The 12074-nt window shown below is 39.3% G+C and overlaps 1 protein-coding gene across 1 annotated transcript in view; it reads right to left on the bottom strand.

Annotated features, from left to right (window-relative positions):
* Positions 1-2465: 2465 nt before the first annotated feature.
* LOC107094106 (actin-related protein 2/3 complex subunit 1B-like) overlaps positions 2466-12074 on the bottom strand; it is an 11861-nt gene continuing 2252 nt past the window's right edge. Inside the window, exons 3-10 of the mRNA XM_015389524.1 lie at positions 10367-10471; positions 7614-7836; positions 7425-7532; positions 6611-6847; positions 6458-6533; positions 4370-4563; positions 2973-3063; positions 2466-2886 (exon numbers count right to left, since the gene is read on the bottom strand). Coding sequence (XP_015245010.1) covers positions 2848-2886; positions 2973-3063; positions 4370-4563; positions 6458-6533; positions 6611-6847; positions 7425-7532; positions 7614-7836; positions 10367-10471 — 1073 coding nt within the window. The 3' untranslated portion in view covers positions 2466-2847. The remainder of the gene's footprint in view (positions 2887-2972; positions 3064-4369; positions 4564-6457; positions 6534-6610; positions 6848-7424; positions 7533-7613; positions 7837-10366; positions 10472-12074) is intronic.

The following is a 12074-nucleotide window of genomic DNA, read 5'->3' as shown; positions in this document are numbered from 1 at the left end:
TTTTTTTTTTTTTTTTTTTTTTTTTTTTAAAGACTTGCAATGCATTAGCCTATTTCTCCTTGTTTACGCTCTGGTTAAAAGTTGCTATTCTCATAGCTCATACAAGCTCACTGTGCCCAAACGTCCACCCTAAACCCCTAAAGGGCTGGTTATATTCCCCGCAGCAGTGTGTCACAGTTGGCTTGTCACAGATATTTTTTATTTACGGTATGCCCAATATTGAAGCGTGGTGCTATTCCACGCCACAACACAAGAGGGATAATCACGAACTAGCAGTGGGTCTAGATAGAGCCGAAGTGGTGAGGAAATGGGGGCAAGTTTGTGCGACAAAGGAGGGACATAAGGGGGGGAAAAGAGCGGGGATCCAGGTGGAAAAAAGGTTCCAGCGTTCTCGCGCATCTCGCTCTTCTAGCTGGTCCATCTTCACGAGTCGTTTTCCACAATGACGGTCATACACACAAAACAAGCCGCTAAGGCACCAAACAGGAAATATGCATAGTGTAGAGCGGATGTAGATTTGACCAATCAGAGGCCTTCTGTCTGGGGCACTGTCTGCGGTCACCTACAATTTCAGAGAGGTACAACAGAGTGTCTGCGAAAGGGGCGGGGGCTTATTTGCGTTCACTGCAACACACATGTAGACGACCTGGTTTCTAAGTATAAATCAGCCTTCAGCCTATATAGTCCCTCAATCACTATATAGAGCGAGAACTATATAGTGCCCTTTATAGCAAACTCAGTTAACTTACCGTTCGGACAGATGATCACTGCTTTTTGCTCCTTTGGTCACGTAACTCCTCCTCCACTGAGCAGTGCCCACGCCATCTTTGTTATTGGTCACCGCTGTTGGGTAGCAACATTGGGCATGCTGTAACAGCAAATATATCTACACATATATACATATATTTACTTCTTCTGAGGCCTTTCTTTTCTTCTCGTACACTTTGTAGACAGTTTTTCTCTTACAAACTTTTGCCATTTTCAAAGAACTTCATGGAGAAAGGTGAGCTTCAATGATTGCCTGAAACAGTAGCTGACCAGACATATACGCCTAAAAGTGCGCATGCGCACAAAAAGGTAGCTAATGAAACAAGCATGTAGGACGTAAACATATCACCAGAACGATTGTCAATTAGTAGGACCACTTATTTAGATGATCCACCAGGAATTAAAAGATTGTCCTCTATACCTGCAATATAAAAGGGCCATTAATTTCTGACTTTCTTCTCAGAATTTTTCGAAGAATTCTGACAATAGTCAGAATTCTCCAAAATGGAGCCTGGTGGTTTCACATCATACTATTGGATTTCTATTTCATACACAGGTCGATTGGTTACAATAAATCCAATAATTTGGCGATGATGGTCTTACAAACACTGAAATTGCTCTGAAGGTGAAAATATCCACTTTTTCTTTATTCCACGTGCACTAGATTCTGCACCAGTTTATTAAACCTTTTGCATTTTTTTTATAGATTGAGTTTTTCCAGGCAAATCTCTTTATGCTGGCTCAGAGAAACTATCAGATATTCTATTATGACTATCACTGAGAACTTCGCCTTTTCAAACAAAAAGACGTCTAATTAGGACAATTTTTTTATGACCACCAACACTGATAAAATATTGATTACATCCCCATTTTTCATAGTAAGCATATTTCTAAAGGAGTTATTGTCATGTTATTCTTTCTGCTGAGACTCTCTTGATAAAAATCTACTACCATCTTCCAGAATGATGAAGATGAAACAATGGTGGACATTTCAGCAAGATCATGATCTCAAAAACAGAGCCAAGGGAACTTAACTGACCGGGAAAAAGAGAAAGCAAATAGAGGCGCTAATGGCCAAGCTAATTGCCTGACTAGATTCCAGTTGAAAAATTGATGGAAATAAAAAATCAGAGTTCATAGAAATGGAACCTTCAAGATTTAACAACCGTTTTTGTGGAAAAATTAGCCAAAATCACACCTGGGAATGCATGCCTGTAGTTTATCCATACAGAAGGTATCTTGAAGCTGCCATTAATAGCAAAGGCTTTTGCACAAAGGATGAAGTAATTATCAGAAAGCTTGGTGGATGTTCCCTTAGTCATTTCACATTATCACATGTCTTAAAATTCAAGCTTATTTGTTTTGACTTCTCTCTATGTATGGATTACTTGTAATGTTACCAACACCTGTTAAAATGTTCATTTAGAAATATGTTTACTATGAAGAATGGAGAAATGTTCAATACTTAATTTACCTGCTGTATATTTCAGTCTTTTTGTATAGTCATGAAAAATATGGTTAAGAAAATATACACCAAAAACTCACAGTCATGTATTTAGGTTTTGCAATTAATTTGTGTTCCTTGTGACATAAGTCTTCCAAACAACAGAAATAAAGCAAAACATATTACATCTGTAGAAGGTGCATATAAACTGTTGAACACAGCTGTATCAGGAGGAAAATAATGAATAGAGACACACATTGGTATTGACCAATGCTTTATTAAATGCATGTTATGACCAGCATAAGCTTTTAATATAAATCTGCAGCCTTTCTCTGTGTTAAATACATAAAAAGCTGCTTTAAGCGTTCAGCTCATAATGAGCTTGACTACAAAATACTAATTAAACTCATTAAGTACCATTTGTAGATCTGAGGTCAGCCCCCTCTTATGCAGTAATCAAATGAGCCAGCAAAAAGCCTTCAGAGGAGCTGCAGATGCTGCTTGAACAGAGCAGATTGTTTCCACTACATTTATAAAGAAATACTTGATTAAAATACTGCCAAAAAGCTTTTTGTAACACAGAAGCAGATTTCTTCATGTCTCCGACGCTTTGGTGGGGAAATGCATAGTTCAGCTCACACTATCTTCAAATTCTTCATAGCAGACTCCAGACTCTGCAAAGATATTGATGAAGATGGAAATATGTTAGATGAGTATAAACTGCATTGAATAATATGGCTGAGGCTTGCATGCATGATACCTTGACATCCCAGATGCCCATTCCTCCATCCATGCCAGTGGTGCAGAACTTGCTGCACTGGTTTCTTCCTCCCTCCAGCACAGAGATTTGGCTAAAATTGAGGTTCAGAAAAGTCCAAGTTTCAGCATGGGACATAATGTGATCACATTCAAAAGTTTAAACCAAAGAGCTGTTCAAATTTAGATGACTGGCAAAAAAACACTGGTATAAGAAATGTGTTGTCTTTTCTTTATTTATAACTGAAAGGGAAACACCCTTTGAAGCAACCCTTCATTTTCTGGCTGATTATAAGAGTAACTGTAACCCTGTGCTCATTATGTTTTTTTTGGTTGTGTTTCTACAGTTCATGGGATTCATAGTGGAAAATAGTTTCTCGGAGAAAAGGTAAGATTTGAAATTTAGTCCTGCAAAGGAATGTTCCAAAGATATCCCATTCTCCCTTCTGTGGTACAAAGCATAAAGGGTATAAGGGAATTTGCCTCTAGGAGGAAGCCATGACATACTTTGCACTGCAAGCTGGATTGTCGTGAGATCTGAGTTTTAAGTCTCACAACAAACTCTAATGAAAGACTCCTGCAAATAGTCCGTCTCATAACAACCAGCGGGTCAGACCAATGACATGCCACCAGTGTCAGAATGGCCTTGCCGGGGCATTACAAACGTGGCCGCGCTGGAGGACTCACCTGTCAATACGGCGACTGACTTTATTTGAGCTAAAATAGCAATAATTACTCGTTTAAAAGACGGGCAAAGAGACGTACTTTGTGCATCTGTAGATGGGAAAGGTGTCACGATTTTCTTGGAAGAACCTTGATAAATCAGCTTACTCAGCTGGTTGTGAAAACACTCAAGAAGCTGCAGAGAAATCCTATTACGATCATTGTGTCTCCGTTGGTGGCTCTCATGGACGTGTCAAAGCTCTTAAGCTGGCACGTCACCCAATCAGCTCGAAGTATTGTAATAAATGTCCCTCCTTTTCACGGACAGACTGAACGACGTGCATTCCAGATTAATATTGTAGAACTCAACTCAGTTTTACACATATCAATCTGGCTACTGCCAGGTTACTGACATACTATAATAAACTGAAAGTTAAGAGTTTCAAAGACAATAGTGGCTTCTAGTGGCGTGGCAGGGGAACTACAGTGTTTTTAGCATTTTTGCCAGTCAGAACCTAATCAAAAATCTGCTGTTTAGATGTATTAACAGAAAAACTGTTCTGTTTAAATTGATAGTTTTGTACACAAGGTAAGTATGCACATATTGTGTTCTGTATTCACGCTCATCGTTGCACAGGTGCATTATCAGAGCTAATTGCAATGCAAATGAGATGTTAAGTTAGAGCAAAATTGTATTTAGTTTTCATTTCCCAAACTCTCCCCCTGTCCCCTCCAGACCTGATGCTGTTCTTGTGGAGCGTGTTTAAGTCCTTGTCGGTGCTCTGGGTCTCAGAGGCACGACGGTCCAGGTTCTGAAAACGTTCCCTGGCACTAATGCCCTTCGCTGCAGCCTGCTTGGGAACATCCAACTTGCCACCAAATGTCAACGTGGTACCTTCATACACAAACAGCACTGGGTAACAGTCATGACCCTGAAAGACACAGAGAAAATCTAATTACTGAAGCAAAACATGAGCAGATGGAGTTTGTTTCTACATAGAGGTTATTTGGAAAGAGAACAACAAAAATGTAAAGCTGTCATCAGTTGTACAAAAGCTCTTTTAACTGCTTGAAATTGATATTTTAGTTGTTTTTTTTCTCCTAAAGAAAAATATTGGACAGTCTTTGCTCAATCTTGCTTAGAGAATGTCAAAATATTCAGTATGTTTCTAAAAATAACTAATTCTTTACACATTTTCTATTTTTCCTTCCTTAAAGCAGAGGCCAGAAGTTTTCTTTGAATCATCCTCCTTAATGTTTGGTTTCTGTTTACTATAATGTTGATATTTTTTTAAATTGTCATTACACTGTCACAAGTAGAGAGCAACAAAATGATTTCTTGAGGAGCAGTGGGCCACCATTGTGCAGCACCCAGGGTATTGTGGGGGTTTGAAGATCTTCCTCAGGGACCCAGAGTAGCAGTCCGTGGGAGGGGGGCTTGAACTCAGGACCTCAGGATTCCAAGTGCAATACCCCAACCACTAGGCCACCCCTCCCCAAACAGTCATTAGTGTGAAGGGTCTTGCCTAAGGACCACACTGGCAGCTCATCCCCCCAATCTGGGATATGAAAGCGTGGAACGTGATCAATGTAATGTTGATTACATTGCATATACCCAGTATCTTTAAAAAACTAAGCAATTGTGTTTGTTTTCTGTATAATGCAAAATATACTTGTAACATATTTGCAATGTCAAAAACTGAAAAAATAACCAAATACTTAATTTGCAAAATACAGTGTGTAGAAAATGCTAAATACAGTAAAAATGTATATGAGTAAAATAAAATAGCAATGTGCATGTGCATTATTTTTTGAAAATATTCCCCTCGATTTAAGTTTTTAATTTTGTTGTTTCAGTCACAAATGTATTGTACTCTGATTATATGAGGATAACAAAGAAAGAGTAAAGTTTATTGGAAAGAAAAAAGCTACATATTTCATAATATTTTATGCAGCAAAAAATGTGATGGGTTACTGTTGCATAACCCCATTTAGTTTGATACCCTTTGGGGGAATCTAGAGCAACCTACTGCAATAAAGTCTCATAATTAGTAAACAGGATCCACCGGCACAGGGAAAAAAGATGAGAATACGCTTATACAATAGCAAAGTAAGGGGGTATTAAACAGATATTTAACTTAGCTTTGTTTAGTCTGTCCTCTTTAAATGCAAAGTGTGGCAAAACTGCAAAGCTACAGAGACCTGGCTGCTCACCTTCACTGAAAGGTCTGGCAAGGATAGCATTAGGGCTGAACAATTAAATGGATTAGTCATGATTAATCGATTTTTGAAATAATTGTCAACTAATTTAGGAATCGAATAATCGTTAACTGGAGAATATAAAACATGCCTAACTAGAGCAGTAACTATAACAAGATTGTAAAAAAAAAGATATCAATGTTTTGCATTGAAGATTAGAAGATAAAAAAAAAAAAACTCTGTCAATATGCTCTATCCAGAACCCCTCAAGGGGAAACATTTGAATTTCACCTGGTTTCATTTCATAAAAAGTCGTCTTTAAAGAATCTTTGGCTATCTGATTATTAATAATTTAACTGAAAAAATAATCAACAGATCAATCAATTTACAAAATAATCGATAGTTGCAGCCCTAGATAGCATTATTCAGTGAAAAAAGGTCCATGGTTACTCTGGGGCAGAGATCCATAACTTCAAATACTTTTAAGTTTGTGGCTGTAACATCACAAAGTGTGGAAACCGATATATATATATGGAGCACTAGACCTTTAACTGAATTAAACATCTGGGATCATCAAAAAAAGATTATTTGTGCTTAACATAGGTATGCGTCTTGTTGAAAACTCACAGCAGCAATTAGGCTGTTCTCAGTGATGAAGGTAACACACAGGAGAGGAAGAGTCTCGGAGCTCAGGCTGGTCACCCTGAGAAAGACATGATCAGAAATGGAATACCACAACACATGATACAGCCCAAATTATGCAGCCCTGCCCTCTCTTACGTGCCGGTCTTCCCTCCTTCAGCCACTGACACCGTGGAGTCGTGAGAAGTCCAGGCCAAACGGTTTCCAGAATGTGAAAAGCACACGCTGTGCACCCAGCCGCCACCTCCTCCTGATGTGGGAGCTGCAGCTCCAGAACCTCCAGACTCAAAAAGCACCTCCCCAAATGGCATCTTGCTGCCCCAAGCAGTGGGGCCAGGCTTCTCCTCCACCTCTTTAATGTACGCCGAGAACACCCTGCATAGTAAACAAGTTGCATCACTCTTAACATCTAGAGTGACCTCCAATTTTGGCAAAGACATATAGAAAGGGATTCATTTGACCCAATTCAAGTTTTGTCTCACAAAAACACATCATAGCTCAAATGATATGCTACGGTTAGAGATGTTTTAGGATTTAAACTTCGTTCCTCATACCTATTGATTGCCTGATTCTGTATGTACTGCTATGCATGAACCCTTTGCCAGCAGGATCAAAATTAATTTACTAGAGATTAGAATCTAGCTTTGCGCTGAATCATATTATTGTTTAGAAAGACATGATCATGCAAAGAGAGACACCAGCTTCCTGAACAACATAGGTAGAAGGGACTATCACAAAAATGTAGATCATTTAAACACTGCTGAAATATTGTGTTTTAGAATCATTCACAGCTACTGATTTTCCAAGCATCTATAAAGAGTTGAGATCATCATTTTCATCAAAGTTGGAGTCAGTTTCTACAAATGTTTCATTTCAAACATTCCTAGTAGCTTAACCATTTAATTTCAAACTTGGTTTCTAGATCCAAGAGAACACTAGAAGAGGAAAATACCTGCATTTGAAGTCACAGGATCCAGCAGCCAACAGGACGTTATTAGGATGCCAGTCCAAACTCAGGATTGTAGAACGGATCGGCTTCTTGATGTGCTTGCACACCCACCTATATGTAGAAACTCTTAATTCTATATTCTATCAGCGTCTGTTATTTAGATGAGCGGATGTACATTTCAGGTAACCTCACCAGTCGTTTTCCTGCTCAAAGTAGCAGATGGAGATGAGCCGTGAGCCGCTGCCTACAGCAAACTTGTTCTCCTTTGGTGACCACTTCACACAGCGAGCGGCTCGGTTGATCCTCAGGATGACCAAGGTGGGCTTCCATGTTCCCTCTTTCATGGTCCACACATAAGCATTACGGTCAGCGCCACAAGTGACAATGCGGTTACTGTCTGGGGCCCAGTCAATCCCTGCAGACAAATTCAACTTTTCAGATCCTGCCCTCACAATATGAAGCCATACAGTTTTAGTCAGAAGTTAACATGTCATCTTCAGGGCTGTCACTACTGTCATTTATTTGAGATATTAATGATGCACTTAAACCTCTTTTTTCCCAAGCATTAAGAGCCTAAGTTTAACTTAGTTATGATTTTTTATCAATTCACAAAGAGTCCAAATTATGCACACAAGCTCAAATATATAATAAATAATCCCTGTCAATATTTGGTTAATGTTTACGAGAAAGTTAAACCTCAACCACACCTTTTTAATAGATATATTATATGGTTTCTGCTAATACTCAAGCTGGATATTTGTTCACTGCTAATGGTTCACTGCTAATGGTCTTCAGTTAATTTACTTGCTAATGACCCAGTTTTAAGAGCAGTTCATACACTGTCACTGGGTTTAGGTTCTAGCCATCTCAAAAGATCTATGTTAACCTGCTGCATCCAGTTTAATGTGTGTTTGTGATCATGTTCTTGTTGTATCAACCATTCAAAGTCTCAAAGGAAATACAGCTAGTAATGATGTTCAAAGACAGCTCCTGAACCAACGTGATTTAAACACCAGTGTCACTTGCCATGGTGAAACCAGTTTAATCTTGGCTGCACGATAATCCATCAAACACTTGATTGCATTTCTGTTTCATTTAACTAGACCTGCACTGGTCAGTCAGCCATTCTTGGAAAACGGTGGCTTTTCATGTGATGTAAGAACATCGATTTTAAGTGACGGTCATTCTGATATCGATGAGTTTTTCAATGAGAGGAAGTGCATCTTCTTCCTATGCTTGGTCCATGTTTGTTTTAGTTAGAGTGCCCAAAAACAGGGGGATGGATCACCTGGACAACAGAGGTGAGGGGAAACTGTGTTCTGAGCTCAGACAGAAGCAGCAGGGAATCAGTTTGAGAACAGCGGGAGAGAGAGGACCATAACTGGCAGCCAGCTGTGCCGCCCTCTGGAGCTAAGGAAACAGGTCATAGATAGGAGGAGCACGCTGGGCAGACAGTGGGCCAAGGGGGAGATAAGGCAGCTCAAGAGTAGAGCAGACAAGCATGCAGCAGGTATGAATTTCAAAGGAAATTTTAACAGAGTGGCGGAGCAGGAAGAGAAGGTGACTGCTGCTAGGTGTCTGTGCTGGAGGTAGGCCGATATACAGACCTTCTAGGGCCAAATTAAAACAGGTTTTAAAATCCACCTTAAGAACATTCCCCACATCGTCCTTTGCCAATATTATTTTCACAATCTTCCATTTTGATATAAAAAAGCTTGTCTCCGCTGCCTCCTGGACTAAAACATTCATGATACTTTCCTATAACTTTGATACCTAATTATATCATTTCAATATATATAATGACAGCAGTTGTAGAATGTTTTGATGCTTTGATCGGTAAAGAGCAGACACTGATTTTTGTGATCAGCTACCAGAATCCTGGTTGATGCATCTCTCCGGTTAACTTATCAGCATAATAAAGTTGTAATAGCAACCTACACAGACAACACGCTCATTAAGAACAAAAAAAAAATTAATCTCCTGCCTCACCACTAGTGTGAAGTGTGTTCATGCCCAAAGACACTCCATTTAACAAGGCAGCACCACGTTCCTCACCAATGTGGTGTTTAAACTAGTCACCACCGATTCTGTTGTGCTCGTACGTACAATCTTTACTGATTAGTCCTACTGCGCCTGTGCCAATGCACAGCTATTTAAACAAAGTCTATTTGTCCTGTGTAAATTTTAACAGGGGCTGTGATGTCATTAAATCCTTTAACTCTGGAACCATCTATCAAATCAAACCATTAGGAATGGAACCACATGCTAATGTGGAGCATAAAAACAGTGAGCCATCTAATTTTTCTTTTAATCAAGAAATGCTGCAGTGTACACAGGGCCTTAGGTTAAGAGGACCCCAACCAGGAAAGTAGACCCCGGTCTTTAAGGTTAACAAATTTAGCACCTACCCACACTGATCAGCATCATACCATCTGAAATGTTTCATGGTAAGACAAAGACTGAACAAATATTTAATGGATTCAGGTGATGCTTTCAGATCTAAGAATACTAACTGCCAAGTACGGCGGTGGAGGCATCAGACTGTGGGGCTTTTGGAATTAATTGTTACCACCAAGCTACTCGAATTATACTGACCTTGGAAAGCAAAGTTCTTCTTGGAAACTTAACCAGTTTTAATGAACATGATTCCTTTGTTCAGTCATATAGAAGAAATTTAGACACTGAAAAAGTGTCTAAGTCCCTCTAAAGGGCGTTCATACTAATTGTAGCGAGGTGTAATCCTTTATTGGAGGTGTTTCAATGTAGGGGAATCACCAATGAATAAAACATTCTTAAAAAAAACAACAAAAAACAATCTTGTTGAATGGTATCTGTCCACCCTAGAAAGAAAAGTTCACAAACCTAATAAAACATTCAAAATTAACCCATGAGGAGGATGAGAGGAAATTATTAATTTATAACAGAAGGGAAGTAAATCCTCTTACCTGTTACCTGGCCATTGTGCTCTTTCAGCTCATGGATTTTGGTCCACTTGGTCCCATCTTTCTTATAGATATGAACCTCATGGTTATTGGGGCACAGGGCAATCTCTGAAACACAAAACAAAGCATTTCAATGTACTAAAACAACAAACCAATTGTTCAATTGCTTGTTAATACAATCAGAAAAATTGTCTGATCGCATAGCGTATTTGGTGCAAGATGATGACATTTTCACAATCAACTACCTGATTCACAGAATATCCTCTAAAAAGAAAGTAACATTCATTGAGCAGCATTTGAGTGGATTAAAATCTCTTGACTATGTCATCGGTCTTAAGAAGAGTGAACTGATTATATTCTAGATGATAGAAAGAAAATAGTAGCTCACATAAACCCACTTGTTAATACTAATGGAAGGTGAAGACTGAAACTGAACTATAAATCATATCACAATCTTCTCTGCACTATCAATTTGTCACAATGGTAAAGAACTGCTAAGATGAAATATTTAGTAGGCTTCAAAAATTCATCATCCATTTATGGTCTGGATCTCAATTATTCATTCGGCCCTCTGGATGGGTCTTCAAGCCGCTGTAGCCCCCCCACCCCACCTACTGAACATTTGACGGACTGTTTTTCCCACACTAATGGAGGATGACAGCAATGCTAAAGATGGATGGAAAACTGTGGACAGTAGACAAAATATAGTTTAACTGCAACCAACATATCAACAATAATAATAATTTTAATCTTCATGGCCTTTAACACATCTCCCCTTGGGAGCAGTGAGCAGCTTTTAGAGCACCCAGAAAGCCATCTGGAGCTAAGGTCCAGCTTAGAGAGCCAGCCCCTTTCAGAACACTGCTCCCTCAATGTCATAATGGACTTAATTAATTATATCATGACTAAAACATACACAAGCTCCCCAAAATGTAATATAAATATAGTAGAAAAATGTTGTCCACGTCAATGAGTCTTGATTTTAGCTGCAACAATCAGATGATAGAGTCTAAATTAGGGGATCAATAAAAGCATGGGATTTCTAGTTTGGGTTCAGTGGGTTATGGTGGGAAATTTGGGCCCTTTAGTATCAATTCAACATGGTGACTCTTGCAGCACTTGCACACTCTTACTTTATTCTGTATCTCACTGCTTGGCCATTGTATCTTGGCTTGGTAATACACCGTCAACCTGATCTTTCACCACAATATCTGCATAAAGGTGCAGAATAGCAGCACTTGTAGTTTTCAATCAGTCAATAAAAGCACCTAAACCCTCCTGTTCATTAAGCTCTCCTACCCTTAGCTAGCCGCTTCTAATACCAGCTACAGATGTTGTGATTGATTGGGTCCATTCTAAAATGCTCTCACAAAGGCTTGATCATTAATAGTGCCTACATTACACCTGTGACAATCCAGGTTATTTTTATGAATTGTTCCATGATGCTGGAAATACTAACCAAACACTATTAGTAAATGTTCCGGTCTGTTTTTAAGAACATCTACCTCTTCAGGAAGCAAATCCTACCCCAGAACCATGGGTGTATGTAGGGAGGGGCCAACAGGGCCCCTATGAAGTAGGTTCTGGCACTTGTCCAGGAGAACATTCACCACAAAAATGGAAATCTGAGTGAGTATATTTTTTGTTTAAAGCAGAGGTCTTCGACACGGGGTCACCGTCCCCTAGAGGGTCCACAGAGGTACTGCATGGG

The sequence above is a fragment of the Cyprinodon variegatus genome, unplaced genomic scaffold, assembly GCF_000732505.1.
Source record: "Cyprinodon variegatus isolate N-32 unplaced genomic scaffold, C_variegatus-1.0 Scaffold463, whole genome shotgun sequence".
In the NCBI taxonomy this organism is placed as follows: Eukaryota; Metazoa; Chordata; class Actinopteri; order Cyprinodontiformes; family Cyprinodontidae; genus Cyprinodon; species Cyprinodon variegatus.
The sequence above is the reverse complement of the archived record's forward strand: the minus strand, read 5'-3'. Positions and strand labels throughout refer to the sequence as shown.